Source organism: Chenopodium quinoa, unplaced genomic scaffold (genome assembly GCF_001683475.1).
Source record: "Chenopodium quinoa cultivar QQ74 unplaced genomic scaffold, ASM168347v1, whole genome shotgun sequence".
In the NCBI taxonomy this organism is placed as follows: domain Eukaryota; kingdom Viridiplantae; phylum Streptophyta; class Magnoliopsida; order Caryophyllales; family Amaranthaceae; genus Chenopodium; species Chenopodium quinoa.
Window position 1 is genome coordinate 8,622,109 of NW_018743574.1, and position 18,661 is coordinate 8,640,769.

The 18,661-nt window shown below is 32.2% G+C and overlaps 2 protein-coding genes across 2 annotated transcripts; one reads left to right on the forward strand and one right to left on the reverse strand.

Moving 5' to 3' along the window:
* The first annotated feature begins 1,639 nt into the window (after nucleotides 1-1,639).
* LOC110682556 (3-epi-6-deoxocathasterone 23-monooxygenase-like) lies at nucleotides 1,640-9,970 on the forward strand. The gene is made up of 9 exons (XM_021858911.1): nucleotides 1,640-1,999; nucleotides 5,974-6,298; nucleotides 6,386-6,535; nucleotides 7,351-7,638; nucleotides 8,485-8,574; nucleotides 8,677-8,755; nucleotides 8,862-8,968; nucleotides 9,201-9,328; nucleotides 9,594-9,970. The coding sequence occupies exons 1-9, from the start codon at nucleotides 1,764-1,766 to the stop codon at nucleotides 9,685-9,687; spliced, it is 1,497 nt and encodes a 498-aa protein (XP_021714603.1). The 5' UTR covers nucleotides 1,640-1,763; the 3' UTR covers nucleotides 9,688-9,970.
* Nucleotides 9,971-12,410: 2,440 nt separating this feature from the next.
* On the reverse strand, nucleotides 12,411-16,092 carry LOC110682557 (ribosomal RNA small subunit methyltransferase, mitochondrial-like). Its single transcript, XM_021858912.1, has 3 exons — nucleotides 15,873-16,092; nucleotides 14,472-14,942; nucleotides 12,411-14,362 (listed from the first exon to the last, which is right to left on the reverse strand). Exons 2-3 carry the CDS (start codon nucleotides 14,886-14,888, stop codon nucleotides 13,598-13,600), a joined length of 1,182 nt encoding a protein of 393 aa, XP_021714604.1. The 5' UTR covers nucleotides 14,889-14,942; nucleotides 15,873-16,092; the 3' UTR covers nucleotides 12,411-13,597.
* Between the last annotated feature and the right edge of the window lie 2,569 nt (nucleotides 16,093-18,661).

Consider the following 18,661-nt stretch of genomic DNA (forward strand, 5'->3'; position numbering starts at 1 on the left):
TAGCTACGGAGTACTTGGCTTGGTTATATGAATTCCTTTAGGTGCCTAACAGCCTAAGTTATTAGCTACAGTATTGTAGTCAAAAAATCAATTTTTGCTTAGGTGTGTTGTGCATGCTAGAGAGGCTAATAAATGTACAGCTAATAGAAATTGTCACATTAGTCTAACCTTTTAAGCTCGAGATTTTACTAAAAACACCTATGCAATAGCTGTCCTTGTTAATCTCTCATGTCTCCACATCTCAATGACAATTAGTGGTAACAATCTAACAATATTAAAGGGTACGTATTATTTTGAATACATGTTGTAACTTTATTACTCCATAATAGAAAGATACTAGGCATGTAACATTTATTTTGTTTGCGACGTAGTATGTACACATTATTATTCCTTTTAAAAAAAACTTGTATACACTAGACTACCAGACCCATATGGATGCTATTTGGTGTGCCAGAGGGGCCATCAGTAATTCTAAATCCAATCCACCCATCTTCGAATCCTGCCGACCCTGTCTATTCAGTCCTCGATCACATAGTACAATGTACTCCGTTTATGTCTAAGAATAATATTAGGCAGAGTTATGTTAGAATTATAAAATATCTTATTAATTGGAACCTAGCTTTTGTATAAGCTGATTTGATCTTGTATAAATGATTTAATTTAATAATTCTGTATAGATAAGGTCATGGAGTTTCCAGACAAATACATTTATAAGTCTTGGTCATTCACTGCACCAACAAAACGGCCCATCCCTGCGATCCCCCTCCGACCCTCCCCTATTATTTTGCATAAGATCCTACGCAAGTGTGATTAATTCAAGAAGGAGCTGGTGTATCTTTACCTTGCTACTAAGAGTATAATTTATGAAATCTCTAAATTAATAACAAGCACAAGAATTATTGTTTATGATGAAAAGAATATACTCCCTTTGTTTCTGCAAGTTATTTTAATTTGCACTATTTTTATTAACAGTTTTTCATACAATATATATTTAAAAAGTTATATTTTAAAGCTACAAGTTGAAACAAATCAAACAATGAATGTTAGATAAAATTTGCATAAAATGCATAAGATTTTAAATGAAAGCGACTTAGGGCCTGTTTCGATTTACTGAAAACATCTAAACTAATCGGGGTTGAACTGAATAGAGCTAAAATGAATTGTTTATGAGAGAAGAGATTAGGAACTGAACTAAATAGAGTTGAAATGAATTGTTTATGAGAGAAAGAAATTAGAAATTGAACTAAATTAATTGGAGTTGAACTGAACTGAAATTAAGCGGAACATAACAGACTTAAAAAAACAAAAATGTGTCAACTAAAAAGGAACAAACAAAACATTATGTACTGTGTATAATCTTCATAATTTGCGGAGTACATTATAGTAGCACATAGTCCATAGTGGAATACTACTGGTAGTATTTGCAGATTTGTTTAAAAAGCAAGAAATGATAGATTAGTGAAGTAGACATCACCTCCGATTCTAGGGATCCTAACGATTTGGATTAATCTGTGAAGGATTCACTTTATTACCTAAAAATGAATTATTCCTCATTTATATATATATATATATATATATATATATATATATATATATATATATATATATATATATATATATAAAAAGAATAGCTAAAAAAGGTAGTACTAAAAAGGTAAAGAAAAGGAACAATGAAGAGAATATAAAGACTAGTCTCAAGTGGAAGTTATGATAACACAAACTGACTCATAAAACTTGTAACCCAGAAATTCATCAACAGAGAAATGATGGGGGGATGGCGAGCGGCTATGGGGCTGATCATCATCGCACCGCTGCTGCTGCTGCTACGACGACTGTCGAAATTAAACGAAAAGAAGACGAAATACAAAAACATGGAAGATATCAAGAGTAGGGTTCCTGATGGATGTTCAGGTTGGCCTTTCATCGGCGAAACTCTTGAATTCATCGCTTCTTCTTACACCTCCAAGCCTGTTTCTTTCATGCTCAAACGCAAATCCTTGTAAGTTTATCTGCTTATCTCTGTCTTCCCTTAATTCTTTCATTATCGCTTTCATTGCTGATACATGTATATACGTAAACATCGTCTTTAAAACTCCGACAACACAACCAACAAATATCCAATATTAATCTCTCTTATATTTATAACAGTTATCTATCCCAACTTATTATTTTTTTTTTAAAAAAAACATTAAGACTTATTAATTAGTACTTCATCCATTCCGAATTAATTAGTATTGTACGTTTTAGCATAGGAAAAGAGAAGGCCTTAGTTTGATCCGAAGCTTGTTAATTTTTGTATCATCACTTGTAAGCTTTTAAATGGGGTGGTGTAGTTTTTGACATGCCCAACAAATACCGAGTGGAATTGTATTAATATAGAATAGTGGATCTTACATCCAACACAAACATTTTATCAAGGTCTTGTCAACACGCTCTACCCGTCAATTTCTCTCTACTAATCTACCAATAATTAGCATAGAAAGAGTCAGATCAGATCATTATTAATTTATCATCACACACTTAATTTAACGGGAGACCATCAATTAATTCATTAAATTACAATTAAACAATTATTCTGTACTAATGAAATATTTACATATGTTTTTTTAAAAAAACATATAAATAATTGATCGATATTCCAACCTCCAAGTGTATTGAAGAATTAAAAAAAAAACGTTTTTATTTCATGTGTTTTATTTGATATTAAAAGTCAAATTTTCTCATTAATACCTATGAATTCTAGTGTTCCAATTTATTTAATTATTTTTTTTCATAAATTGTTCATTAAAAATTTAACGTTCAACTTTTCATAAAATAAAAAATGGAGTAGATTTCATATTTTTATTATGTTTTGGAAGTTCGCCTTTTAATTTTTAATAGATGCATTCGTTTATAAACTTACTTTGATCACATATATATTTGATTATATATTAGTAAAAATATAAAAACATAATAATATTCATTGAAATAAATCCAATAACAATTAAAATAATGATATTTATAGGTGTATATATATTACTCATAGTAGATAAAATAAAGCTTGCTATTGAGGTAACTCTTTGGCTTGTGGGTTTGTTGGTTTTTGCCAGTTAGGATGATAATAATAATAAAGATCCTAGAGAGATTGATTAATAATAATAACAACAACAACGGCTTATGATTAAGAGTAGGTACACATGTTAAACGCAGAGATCGAGAAGAGATCAAGAGTTGTAGCAACACTTTAAGAACCACAAACAACACCTTTAATAATCATGATTCTTTAATACCAACATCAACTAACGCACCTACTTGCTAATGAAAAATCTACCGATAAAAAAGTGGTGTGATCGATCACCTATTTATGAAAATGAAAGGCATGCATCATATTTTCTTGCTCCATAAGATCATCATCATCATTTTCATGCATCTTTTTCCAATAGTATTGTCATCTATCATCATTAGTGCCCTGTATCACTACAATAGGTAATTCCCCTTTTTAGTTTGCTCATCATATATACAAGTCGGTCAATCCTTTTTTCATTTTTTTTCTTTTCTAATCTCTATTTTTTGAACCAATCAATATTATAATTAATTAAATTTAGGTGACATTGTCTTACAATATTTATATCATTATTATTTATTATTTTACTGAATTTATAAAAAAAATTTAGCATCCTCCTAAAACTAACTCTATTAATCTAGACTTAGTAGATCAGTTGGGTAGTAGACCCTAAAGTTGGTACATTACGTCAAGAGAAAACTTTAAGTGGATACTTTGTTGCATTAATAAATTTATTGTGATACATAGAGAAGTAGTTAAGTTATGTTCTTTACAACTTAATGATGAAGTTGAATTATAATTGAACTGTACCAAAAATCTAGAAACTAGGTCTAATGCAGGAATTTGCTCATCTCAAAAAATAATGAATTGAATCACCCTAAAATCTGACAAGAGTCACCGTTATATATACCCTTTAATAAACTATTGCAAGATTTTGCTTCCAAAAAAAAAAAAAAAAAAAAAACACTATTGCAAGATAACCTCACATGGATTAAGTATAAGAATTTATATGTTCCTTTTTCATCACTTAGGAAATTGGAATAACTTAATATTCAAGTTGTCCACAAGGTAGCATGCAAGAGCATACTAGCAATCAACAAGAAGTTTATGATTTTATGGTAAATTAATCAATGAAGCTAATTAGTGTGTAACTTGGTTGTACCATACAATCAATGCATCAACAGTTTACCATTTGTCAATACACTGTTAGACTCTATATAAGATTATTGCAATTTGCATATAATTTATAATATAACTTGGTTTTACAAAGATTAAAGATGACAATAGATTGTGTTTGGCGGTGAAGTGCTATCTCTCTTACTGGGTCTGTTAGTTAATTAACATGGTCCACACGTTATATTTATGCCAAGTTGATGGCAGTCCACCGGCCGGTGTCGTCCTCATGCTCATTAGGAGGCCTCGTGACGTGTTGGGCCTCTAATTATATGCATAGATTTGGAATTTTCCGGTTTATCTCTAAAGAATTTTATAATGTTGGTCTACCTCTACAGAAATTCATAATGTTTGGGTTAATAAACAACTAGTGAAGACATAGGAAGAAGTGGAAAGTTACAGAAATGAACAAGTGTATAAAGATAACATTGTTTTTCCTGTTTATGAAATTAATTATTTTAATAATTAATATTTATGTATGGATGTTGAAAAAGAGAGACATAAGGGTCTGTTTTGCAGTAGTTTCCCCCTGGGCAACAGTAGTCAATCTGGAAGAAACCTTTTTGTCTCTTTTCTTTAATCAATGTAGCAGTTTTATTTTTATTCATAACATTACTACTCGTATACATATATTTAGTGGGAATATATATTTCTTGCATAGTATATCAGCATATGGTAGTTGATTGACTAGTCAGTAGTTTGAATAATTTCAGGCAAACCACAATAAAACAAAACAATACATAACAAAACTAATGCATGAAGAAAAAGATATACATATAGCACAATAGTTACAATATGAGAATTATAATTTTTTATGAGAATGGATGATGTTTAATCACAAAATATTCATTTCATGTGATGAGTTATTCAATTTGTTGTAATTAGGCCATGTTCGAGTATATTAAAAAACTTAGGGAGTACTGTATTACATGTCAATAAACGGCTGGGTTGGGTTGGATCAATCTAGAGACTCGAAAATAAATTACGAGTCTTGGGTACAATTGGAGTTTAAAGAATCAATAGTGCATAATAGTTTTACCAGGTATAGTACCTTTCAAAAGGAAGGAAAAGGAGGCTAATAAATAAAGCCAAGTATTAGAATGGAAAGACTGTTGACTACAGTAAATTGACTCAAAAAACTGGAGCCTCCTCTTACTCCGCAGGCTGTAGACAAAAACACACAAATCTATACTCGGATATCCTTGCTAGTTGCTACAGTACATTATTAATAGACTTGACTTGAGTAGTTGAGTTTCCCAATGTATAAAATAATGACTCCCATTCGGCATCCTCTGTGTCATAATAGGGCCATTGCATGTTTCACACTTACATCATATCACTACACTTTCTTTGTTTTGCTCGTACTTGTAATTCATGCATGTAATCTATCTTGCATTTTTGTAATACTCGTAGTATATTGGATCATGTATGATAATTTTATTGATCACTTGAAAATATGTGCTCTCACTCTAATGCAATGATAGCAATCTAGGGCAAAGGAGAGACATTCTTGTTTAGATGATCTTGTCATAGCGATCATGATCACAAAAGAATAAAAAGTAAACTCCAATGTACCGACGACTACACACACTTAATATTTTGCCATACGATTTTGATTACTTTTGTGTTCTCTATATTTTTTTTTGGTGAAAAGAAGTACTTAAATAACATCAACCAACATTACAAAGCCTATTACAATCCAGTATATCAATACAGTATAAACTTATATTTTCTCTTTTTTCGTTCTTATTATAAAGGTACGGAAAGGTTTTCAGAACACATCTATTAGGGAAACCGGTAATAGTGTCGACTGATCCAGAAATAAACAAGGTGGTGTTACAAAACCATGGTAACATATTCATTCCATCTTATCCAAAATCCATCACCGAGCTATTTGGTGAATCCTCTATATTGAGAATGAATGGAGCTCTCCATAAGAGAGTACACGCGTCGATCGGAAGATTTTTGAAGTCCCCGGAATTGAAAGCCCAAATTACAAGAGACATTGAGAATTCTGTTAAGATGTCCTTGGAGAAATGGAAGGATAGTAACCTTGTTTACATCCAAGATCAAACTAATCAGGTGCATTTATAAAAAAAAAAAAAATGAAATTTATTATATTTTGCAAGTAATTCATTGAGAAAAACTTATAATTTGAATGTATTTCAGCTTACATTTGAGATATTGGTGAAAGTACTAATGAGCCTGGGTCCTGGTGAAGAAATGGAATTGTTCAAGAAAGAGTATAAAGAATTCATCAAAGGCTTGATTTGTTTGCCAATCAAGCTCCCTGGCACACAACTTTACAAATCTTTAAAGGTAGACTTTTTTTTTTTTATTTTTTGTACCAAGTAACAAATTAATAGTGCATATAAAGTTAATATAAAGTTGGTATCATCCCCAAATATTATTATTAATGATCCACACACTATGGGTTATACAATTAATACATTGTGGTACTCAGCTCCACACTAACTAGGTAGCCTGAAAATAGATGTGCTCTTGCTTAATTAATAAGATTCCATCAACCAATATGCTGTTAGTTAATTACATCATATCAAGAGTATCATTTAATTACAATAATAGGTTTTGGACCATCTCATCTAGGGTTGGTTGGTATAATGATATCTATCTACTAGTTCTTATAATTACCAATTTGGTCTTAGCCTTTAACATTTTAGGCATATCCTCTGCTGATCGAGTACAACATTATTCTAAGACATATTTGTTAATAATTGTGTGTGTGTAATGAAGGCAAAAAAGGATAAAGGATACACGCAAAAACAAGAATAGTATTGTCTTCATTCTCTCAATTTTCAAGCAACTATCCTCTTTGTCCCTTAGAAAGTAAAAAGAAGTTACTATCTTTTATACTTGGTATTATTTTTATATGTGAGTACTTAAATTAATTTTTGAATTTAATTAGGTTCCCCCATAACTTTGTAATTATGCTTATGTCCTCACACATGTGACCCACCCATAATTTTCACTTTCGATCATGAGCAACTACAAGCTAAGGTGTCAACTTTTTTAAGCGATGGATGGGATATGATTATAGTCATTATACCATTGTAATTTGAAAAGTAGACTCTTTTAATTATTTTGGCTAAAAGATTTGATGTTGATGCATGCAGGCCAAAGAGAGGTTGCAAAAGATGATAAGAAAGATAATTACAGAGAGGTTAAGCAATAAAACTCATGACACCAACAACTTAAGTGCAACCATCTATGGGAGTGACGCTATTGACGTATTGTTACGTGATATCGATGACCGAAGTGAAGCTGATCAATGTCAACCATTGGACTTTATCGCCGGAAATATAATCGAGATGATGGTTCCGGGAGAGGACTCGGTGCCAATGGTGATGACCCTAGCCGTCAAATACCTCAGTGACAACCCCGTTGCTTTGAAACACCTTGTGGTAAGCTAAGTGTGTCATGAAATCATTATTATTCAGTCACTTGTAGGTTTATTCCTATTAAACTTTTGCATGCAAATTGGACAACCCTAATTTCGGTGACTTAACATGTGGTGTGGAGTATAAGGTTTTCCCAACAACTTCTACTTAATTTCGTTCTAGCTTAATACTAAATTACTTAATTCTATAACCTTATCATTATTGGAATTATTTTCCTAGTAATCTCGAGATTTGATAAATTGTTGTATATAATACACCCGTTATATAGTGTTTTATATATACGAGCAATTTATAGAAGACTTAGTGCATATTGTCGGTCACAAGTTGGTGGAGGTAAGCATTAAATAAAATGGGGATGCAATGAGCTGTCGTGATCACGTTTTAAATGTTGGGGGCATATTCATATTGCATGGGCAGTGAACCCCTACCGTCCACGTCTAATATAAAGCCACAAAGAAGCTAAGCTAAGCTACTTACCAAACTTTGACTTCTCATTACTTAATTTCATTTGGCCTTTTTGTTCAAGACACGACCCCTTTGTTCTTCCTTTCCTATGATAACAAATTAATGTCATTTACTTAATTTTACTACACAAGATAGATTAAGGTACGGTTTTGTAAGAAGACGTTTCTAATCTCTTTAATTTCTCTATCTTACCTTAAAAAAAAAAAAAAAAAAAAAAAAAACATTTGCTTTCCCTTTTGTGGATCCTCCTACACGTGGAATTGTGATCAGCTTAGGGCCAAACAAATTGGATAAGTATAAGGTATTTTAAGGTAAGATACATGAGTATATTATACATGAGGCCTTGCCTGTAATTATAATATTACTGTTTTTGTGGGGAAGTAGGATGAGAACATGGAATTGATGAGCCGGAAGGCTAATTCAGGGAACTCCTATGCATGGACTGACTACATGTCTTTGACGTTCACCCAAAATGTGAGTTGTGAGTTGATTTTTGATTGTGTACATTAATTTTCACGCAACAAATTTGCTTTTGTACTTGATAATTCTAACTATGTTCGTTTATGCTCCTAATAGGTAATTAGTGAAACACTAAGAATGGCAAATATCATAAATGCAATTTGGAGACAAGCCACTGAAGATGTAGAAATTAAAGGTTAGTTTTAAAGCGTGTAGAAAACTACTTTCAAAGTGGCACCTTATTTCGATCTATTGATAGTAGAAAAATAAGTAACGAGTATGCATGATATACTAATTTGCAGGTTATTTGATACCAAAAGGGTGGTGTGTACTAGCATCCTTAACATCAATTCATATGGATGAACAAAATTATGAAAATCCATATGATTTTGATCCTTGGAGATGGGAGGTTAGAAAGTGCATGTTATAGTTTTTGACCAAAACCATCATCCATAATTATAGCATAGCACAAACATGCATGGTCATTATCATCAATCATTGCTTCCCACTAATAATGATTACAGTATTACTTACCAACCCATTACTATCATTATCACCATCAATTCATCATCATTAATTATATTGTAATCTTGATTAATAATTTGGACTTAACTTTCTAACTTTTTAATTTTTATTTACAGAAGAAAGGAATTGTTGCAAGTAGCAATACTTTCTCTCCCTTTGGTGGTGGCCAGAGACTATGCCCTGGTCTTGAATTTTCAAGGCTTGAAATCTCAATATTTCTTCATCATCTTGTTACTACTTATAGGTATTTCTTCTTCTTTCGGACAACAACTTAAGACATTTTATTTGATACTTCTTCACTATATCGATTTTCAATTTGTTTTGTTTTTCTTTTGCATATAATCAACCACTTAATATCATAATTAAGACATTCAAATAAAAATATTACTTGTATTTTGAAACGGATTAAAGTACACGATAACAATGTGCATGAGAACATGTAACATATTATTAACTCCTATAGTAACGTTCATACTTTCTCCGTTCTTTTTTTAATGGAAACCTGACAGATGGGTAGCAGAGAAAGATGAAATAGTATACTTTCCAACAGTGAAGATGAAGCAAAAACTTCCCATCTCTGTTACAAATCATGCATGGATTTGATGATAAAAGTTAGAATCCCCTTTGATGATTTAATTTATCTAATGGAGTCAATGATTACAAGTAGATGCATGAGCCCACCAAAGCTAGCTAGCCAAAAGGACGTCAGCGAGATTATATATAGAGTTATAGATATCCTGATTTTGAATTGGGCCCTTTTACAAACCACAATGTCTTTTTTTTTTTTTTAATTACTTCATGTGGGGATGGTGTAAACTCTATGAAGTGTAAAGTGTGAACTCTCTCGAATTAACATCCATTATCAAAATTCAACACATCAAACCTATCTATGCTTGTAAATTAGTTCATATAATTCCAAGCTTTTTTGTATAATGTATTTGAGAATGATCCTTTGATAGATCTTTACACGAGCGTGTGAATATGCATCTTCAAATGAAGTATTACATGCTATATATGATCGACTTTGGAGATCTAAGCACTTGGATTATTTACGACTTGGCAATATTTATTGAATACAAAAAACAATGATTAGATGTCATCATAGATGCGTTCAACGTTTTGAGAAATTTTACATGTAGTACATTTGTTAATTATGGGTTCAAAATGTTTAGATTGAGTACAAGGAGCAAAATATTTGGTACTTCCTAAACATTGCATAAAATAATTTGATTAGCTATGTTATGTATGGTCGAAGTGGAGTGTGGTCTCAACTCTGAAGGGATATGCATGAGTTTGTTAGGTTAGTGCATTTTTGGTGTCGGGCAATTCTCCTTAAACGTACTCAAGGACAGAAATTTCTTCCTAGCGCACTACCAAAGTTACTGTCAACCTAAGGAAGAAAATATTGAACGTCAGATTGCCAAAAGAAAGACAATAATTTGTTAAAAGCTTCCACACGTGTTCTTAATTAGTGGATTTCAGGGCCCACTGAAAAGGGCCTGGAATCACAGTACATTTGATCGTACTATTATGGATCATATGATCCAACGATTCATGAAAGAAGCTGATAACGAAAATGAAATACTCTGTAAAATGGAAGGTTAAAAAAAAAAATGGAGTTTTTTCATTTGTCATTGTCAGAACTTTAATGGTTGGCCAGTCTTGGCACCGTATAGCCATATTTATACCATAACTGTCAAATCCACGATAAAAGATTAAAAGTATTCGCCCTCATCTATGAAAAAGTTAGATATGGGCTATAGCTATAGCCTGGATGTTGACACCTATATGTAGGCTTATTAGTGAAATATAGAGGTGGCTATTCAATTGTTCGGGTCGGGTTGTTTTTGGGTAAGACTTGTATGGAAAAAATGGTCCATTTTAATCGGTGTAGTAAAAAATTAAAGATCCTTTTTTTACCTTTGTGTCGATGAATATAGATATATAACATAGGCTAGGATTTTAGGATTAATATTCATCATATACAACCAAAAATATAATATACTCCGTATTAACATGGTTTAAAATTTCAGGATCACTACATCTTATGTGGTCTCAAGACTCTCAACCAATTGATACTCAAATAATGTACTGTTTGTTAATAGAATTGAAATAAATTCTAGAATGTTGTTATAGTAGTATTTAGAATATGGTGACTTATTAACAATTAAGAATATCTTTAATTAACTCATGATACTCTATAAAGTTTATACTCGGTAGTAATTAAAAAAAAAATGCCATAATCTTTTCATTAAAAGAAAAAGGAGTTTAATTTCACTTTAAAAATAATAGTCATGCACAAATTAGAATAGATGAAATTGAACGAATTCTACCCTTCACCCCATTTAAAAAATAAAAAGGGAAATTCTCACTAGTAATCACGAACTTCTATTTTTTCTCAGTGGTAAACTCTTAAACTTTTGTTTATCAATAGTAATCACGAAATAGTAATAATAAGTCAATGGTAACATTAATGATAATGAAATATCAATAAACAACTAATCAGAGTTAATCTTGGTTAAATAACAATGGATTTACATTAATACCTTTTAAATTATTTTTTAAAAAAGACAAAAAAAAAAAAAAAAAAATTAAAATCCCTCCCCACCTACCCAGCCAACCCGTCTCCCCTTGCCGGCGCTTGAGACCCCCACCACCGACACCTCAATCCGGACAAGCACCGAAACTACTTAAGCCAAAGCTAGCAGTCATCACCAATAAAACACTAGTATTATGCAATGCCAATCAAACACCTAAACTAATGATAAATCAGAGCACCAATGACCAATCCTCCCATGTTTGAATGTACAATTCAGTAATTGATTTATGTTTATAATTGTTTAAATACAATAGTCTCATATAAACTTAAAACTAAGAATATTATGAGATTTTCAATCTAATTGAACCCTAAAATATTCAACTAACATTGCCCCCAAATCATCCCGCCAAACCCGACCCAAAACCCAATCCATCAACCCCATCTGGCGACCCACCCTCCCTATCCTCTCATCACCACCGAAATTACAAAAACCAAATCAACAACAACAACACGTCGACGGCGGCAGAGGAGGTCAATTTGATATGAATAACTTCTTCTAACACCCTGGAATTTGAGTATGAGTGAGGCTGCATTGTGTTACGAAGGGAGAAATGTATAGATTTAAGTTGTTTTGAGGGAGTTTGTGGGGTTTTTATTTTGTATTTTGACGGAGAATGATAGGGAATGAGGGGAAACAAGTGAGGCAGGGGCGGGGGATGCGGGGAAAAGAGGTGGGCTGGGGTGGGGGATGCGGAGAAGTGAAGTGGTAGCGACGACGTGTTAGGAAGGGCGTCGGTAGGGGCTGGAGATGCTACAAAGGGAGGTGCAATAATGGAGGAGGAAAAAGAAAGGAAGTGTAAAGAGAAAGGAAGAAGAAAGAATTGGTTGGGATTGATTCAAACAAGGGTAGTTATGTCTTTTAGCAGTCAAATAGCTTAATCATGGTTAAGTAATTAACAAATTGTTTAACTTAAGTTACCATTGGCTTAGTATTATTATATCGTGATTACCATTGATAAACAAAAGTTTCAAAGTTTATCAATGAGAAAAAATAAAAGTTCATGATTATGGGGAGAATTTCCCAAATAAAAAAAAAAAAAAAAAAAAAATCCACAATGACACGCTGTAGAGGCCCAAAAAAATTCCACAATGCCCAACATCTGAAAAGGCCCGCCCAACAGCAGCAAAAGTAAAGCCCAGTAATAGAAGTGCGCTTATATTATATACCAGTAGTTTGTTTGGGGGATACAATTGCATTACCATGGATATTAGGATGATATGATTACATTCTAGTATCCATTTAAAATTCATTTACAAATGGTCCTTTGTTTTGTTATGATGAAGCAATTACAATTCGATGATCTGTGGACTGTTAATACTTTTAATTAACAAACTGTAACTTTAGTTGATGATAATGAACACGTACTGTTATGCCATGAAGTGGTTACAATACGGTTCACCTTACTATATAAAACACTTAAACTTGCTCATCTTACAAAACTTGCATGAGCCTTCAGCTTTTGTAAACCTACCCATGAACAAATATAGACGAAGAGCGATGATTTGAGTCCCAGATACATGCACAAAAGCTGCATCATTTGGCACCCAGCCATTGGGTTAAGGCAGCTGCATAGTCTTTCCAAGTCGCACCACGGTCTCCGTTAGACCCAGGCAGCCAGCACCATTTCCTCATGTGAGGGAATTGAATGATCTCATGAATCATGACTACAGCCAACACCATATTCTCATCTTTTGCTTGTAAAACCATATACTGGAGTGAGTGTTGCGAGAAGTTTTTGGAAGAAATTTCTCATATTTCCATAAGCTATCCTTATACAGAGCCTTCAGACACGGTATATCCCACGAATGCATACAATGTTGTCCTGGAGTCTACTAGCATACAACTTAAGGCCAGCAGTGGACAAAATTTGGACATATAAAAATTACGCAATATTTTGCCTTGGAAAACTGAGTCTATGATTCAAAGAAAGTATCCAGAGCTGTATTGCTTACATCTTCTACATTGCCATGAAAATAGATCTTGTTTTCATTAAACAATGACAGCAAATGCAATAGTTCCTCAATAGATATCTTTAAAGGTCTCTTGTCTTCAAACCCACTAGTTCTGAGAATTTTGATTACCTTTTCTTTGAATAATGAGACTGCCGTTTCTAAAGATGGAGTAGAATTACCCATAGGATCATTTAGCACTTCAACACCTTCTGCATCTTCGTATTTATCACTGCTTTCAGAAGAAGGGTGAAGCATTGGAGTTTCTTTGCTCACGCCCATAAAGCAAGATATTCTCATCAGCTCGTTTAGCTTCTTCTTTTGCTTGAATGTAGCACCTAATGTCTTATTTTTCTTACTAAAGCAAGTCCTCGTAAATGCACACCATTCATTCAAATCAACTTGAGGGGCGTCCACCTTTGGTCTGATTATAACAATGGACGAGTCAACTTTAGGAACAGGAAAAAAGTCCCTTTTGCTTACATTCATAACATGTTCCACTGCTGCGACCAGTTTCACGTTTACTGCTAAACGATTGAACTCTGAATCCCCTGGATTAGCTAATAAGCGACATGCAAACTCTTTCTGAAGCAGAAGCGTGGCACTCCTAAAGGGGCAAGTTCCAAACAGCAATTTAGCAATCAGAGGTGAAGAAATTCCGTAAGGAATATTTGCCACTACCAGATCAAAATGAGGAAACTCTGTCTTCATTGCATCTTCACGTATTAGCTGCAAAACTGATCTATGTGAGCTAATGCGTAAAAAAAATTGCTAGTTTGACAAGGACTTTAGAATGCTCCACAAAAATCATAAATAATTTGACATTTTTCTGTCTTACAGTTAAACGATCTTCAAGCCCATATTCAGCTACTCGCTTTTGAAGTGCTTCAGCCATCCTTTTGTCAATCTCAATAGCCACAACCTTACTGGCAGCTTGTAGAAGTCTCAGGGTCAGATTTCCAGTACCAGGACCAATTTCTAAAACTGTGTCAGTGGCCTTGATATTAGAGCTTTTCACAATGGAATCAAGAACCCGTCCACTAGTCAGAAGATGTTGACCCTTGCTTTTATATAGTTGGAAATGGCATTCAGCATTTTCTTTAGTAGTTTGAAACTTATCAACAGTATCATCAATACTGCCATGTTTTGAGATATGATTATGATAAAGCTTGCAGTCAAGTGCACGAAGCAACTGCTGGCAGTGCAGAACAAAGATATTGCGCGAAAACCAGGGGAACTTTGGTTGCTGAAGCATTATGTCCTTACCTAATTACTTCTGCAACTGATTTTATTATCAGGCTATAGCAAACTGCACGAGTTGGAAAGCCTTCTATAATGTCAGATAACCCAAACATACAAACTCCACTTATGCATCATATAAAACTAATGTCATGTAAAAACATATTTCTCATAAATTTGCTTTCAAAGCAGCACATCCAGTAGTCATAAACATAAAACCATTGTGCAATTCGACTAGGTTTCAGATTCATAAGAATTATCAATAAGTAACATGCACATATATCAATACCAAGCTCCTACATAGTACATTAGCACGATGGAATTGTCGTCTGGGAAACGGTGTAGGTGATTGCAATCTTAAACAATAGACATCATGCCTACCTAATTGCAGTCACCATAAAATAGTACAAAACTACAAATACCATGATTCCTAACAGAAATGAATGCAGTATTAAACAGTAAATAGTGATGTTTCAAACATACATATTACTGCATTATCAAATAGTATCAAACTTGGAGGATTTAGACTGTATAGCTAACACCTTGTGCACAAACGTGAAATACAAGAACATTCCATTTAAGTCATACCAAAATAAATTACCAAAATCAGAGCCATTTAAGTATTCATACCCAGAAATATGTTAATAATGCTTTCTTCAACTAACATTGATAGTGAAGGATCTTAAATATTAGTTACAAAAGTAGTGTCGTGTAATTATTGGAATGGTAAGATGTGAATGTTGCTATAAGAATATAATGAATTCGGATGGTTGCAACATAGTTGCCAACATCTGGGAATATACTCAAATAAGGGTAATAAAACAAGAAGATGATAAACTGAGCTAAACATTTCATCAAACAGGTTGTGTGCATAAATAAAAGTATCACTAGATAGAGTACTCATTATAATGGCTGCAATTATGAAGCGTAGTTCTCTAAGCTAAACAATTCATCGAACACGTTGTGTGCAAAAACGATATAGATTGCCAAAGTAACTTACACTCTAACATCATGAATCTTAGGTTAATTTATAATTGTGTTGTTGCATTCTAATTGACGATTAAAAAAGGGTATATATTACGGGTAAGCAACAAGCAATAATAAGTCGCAATAAATAGAGAGAAAAGAAATGTACTTTACTCGCATATAAGCTCACACTAGCTGTCTTAGTTTCTTGGACTTCTGGGCTTGGAAGTTTTGTGATGAATCAGCTTTTTAAATGTCAATCACTCAATAATCTACTTTATATTAGGTTAGATCCCGTGTCATGCACGATGATCTTTATATATAGTTATATATTATTGATTGAGAAATATTAGAATTATAAATTAGTCAAGAAACAATAAAAGTATGTGATATGTTAATTTGATATTTGCAATTTTAATTGTAGCTTCCAATACACAACCAAAACAAAGTAGGCAAAAAAACTGACCAATATATATATATATATATATATGTTTTATTGTAAAATAGGTCACTAATTATTTAAAAATATTTATTTTTGGTATATATTGCCCAATATTTTTTGGAAAGATTTGTGAATAAATCTTTTATTTAAAATATAATAATTATAACATGTAAGTAGGGAATATGTACAAAAAAAATATGATTTTTGTAAATGATTTGTTTCCTTAATTAAAATATTTTTTTAAAAAAAAATAACTGAGGACACACCAGGAGATGACACGTGTCATCGCTGGTGTGTCTTTTAGTATATAGTATTGATTGGAGGGTGTCTTGTCTTTGTGTAATTTTTTTGAGTCTATCTCATCGTCTCATCACCTTATTAGAGGTTTCTTTCGAAATTGAATCAACTTGGAAAAAAAATTCATAGAGATTATTACTTCTTGTGTACTTATGCGTGCATATTCTTAAGTCTTGTCGTAGTTTAATTAAGTCTTTTTGTTGTAACTTTAAATTTGTTCATAGGGAGGGTAATAAGGTGGCGGATTCTCTAGCTAATGTGGGGGTTTGTTAGGAATATAGGAAAATATATTATTGTGATATATTTTCCATATAAATCTCATAATATTATATTTAGGATTATAATATATGTTAGTGATATTCTAAGATAGATTTATGGAAGTTTATATGATAGAATTTATATTGTGTAAGTTATATTTTGTAGACTATAAATAATAGCCAAGATCATCAATACAATTCAACCTATTCTCTCAGAAATAATTTAGCCGGGTTCTTCTCAAAGATAGGATCGTTTATTTCAATACTCCTTCAATCAAAATAAAAGCCGTCTTTAGGAGGACATCATTAGAGTAGCTGAATCTCGGTTTTTAAGGTAGTAATGTATTTTGTTTTTGTTTTAGGGCTTGGCCCTCATTTGCATCAATAATAATAAATAAAAATAATTGAATTAGGGTCTGTTCACATTTACTTAATTTCAGTACAGTTTAGTTTAGTTCAGTTCCAATCAGTTCAGTTCAGTTCAGCTCCTAATTTCCCTCTCTCATAAAATATTCATTTCAACTCAATTTAGTTAAGTTCAGCTCCAATCAGTTCAGTTCAGTAAATGTGAATAGGCCCTTAATATCATTTTTACTCGGTACAAAAAATGATTCAATTTGACATTTGGCTAATTTTGATTCAAGCTAGTACGTTAAGTGCCAGTGGATTTAAATCGAATAATTAAGGGTCTGTTCTCTTACGTTGAATTCAGTTCAGTTCAATTCAATTCAGTTCAGTTCAGTTCAGTTCAGTTCAGCTCTTAATTTCCTTCTCTTATAAAATATTCATTTCAATTCAGCTCGGTTCAGTTCAGTTCAGCTGAGTTCAGTCAATGAGTACAGGCCCTAAGTATCGGTAATATTTTTTTATTTTTTTTGAAAACAAGTATCGATAATACTTGATATGACTACTCTTAGCTCTTTTCCTCAATGAGTAAATTTGACTCTATTGTTGCATCATGTGAGGATATCCTGAAACAACTCTATCAAGATTGGGACAGACATAACACAATTGAAAGAATAAATTAAGTTGTTAAACAAGCTAATTTAAGCAAATATTTGCTTTATATAACGATTATAATTATGATTCCAACATGCCCTAAATATCGGAATCATTCCTACTAGATCAAATAACGTACTCTTCGTTGGAAATGATTGGATGGACCGTTAATATACATCTAAACCTTAAAAATACAGCAACCAATTGCAAATCAAAGCATGGTCAAAAAAGTCAATAGTTGCCAATAATTTCTTAAAGTCGTTATTGGTAGTTAGCTTAATTATCAATATATAAAAGGATCTATTGTACCTTTTAGGTATATATATTATCCTTAGTATTATGTGTATTATAGTAATGATTTTGTTATATAACCCTAAAATATATAAAAATAGATTTGGAACATGTATAATTTAGCATGCATGTTGAGCTTTTCAATAGCACCAACATAACAACATGATGTTAATTAGTTCATCCTTCATTTAATTTTGACGGGAATCGTTCATCCTTTCTAAAACCTCTTTCTTGTTCGATTGATTCTTATTATATTGTAATTACTCTAATTAGATTAGTGTTGAGAAGTTGCCTTGTTATATCATTTAAAATTTTAAATTAAATGCATATTTTCTTCACCTTAAAAAAATAATACTATTAACTAAAAATAATTTCAGTTCAGTAAAAATAATTTCAATTCAATAAAATTAATTTCAGTTCAGTAAAAATAATTTTAGTTCAGTAAAAATAAGTTCAGTTCAGTAAAATTTAGTTTTCTTAAAGATGAATTATAATAGAAAATCAGTAAAAATAATTTCAGTTCAGTAAAAATAATTT

Excerpts from the sequence above, each read along its gene's own strand:
- LOC110682556 (XM_021858911.1), top strand. The coding sequence starts at position 1,764 with ATGATGGGGGGATGGCGAGCGGCTATGGGGCTGATCATCATCGCACCG. Across the intron at positions 2,000-5,973 it reads ATGCTCAAACGCAAATCCTT|GTACGGAAAGGTTTTCAGAA; the intron begins GTAAGTTTATCT and ends CTTATTATAAAG. Across the intron at positions 8,575-8,676 it reads CTTTGACGTTCACCCAAAAT|GTAATTAGTGAAACACTAAG; the intron begins GTGAGTTGTGAG and ends TGCTCCTAATAG.
- LOC110682557 (XM_021858912.1), bottom strand. The coding sequence starts at position 14,888 with ATGCTTCAGCAACCAAAGTTCCCCTGGTTTTCGCGCAATATCTTTGTT. Across the intron at positions 14,363-14,471 it reads GGCTTGAAGATCGTTTAACT|CTAATACGTGAAGATGCAAT; the intron begins GTAAGACAGAAA and ends TCAGTTTTGCAG.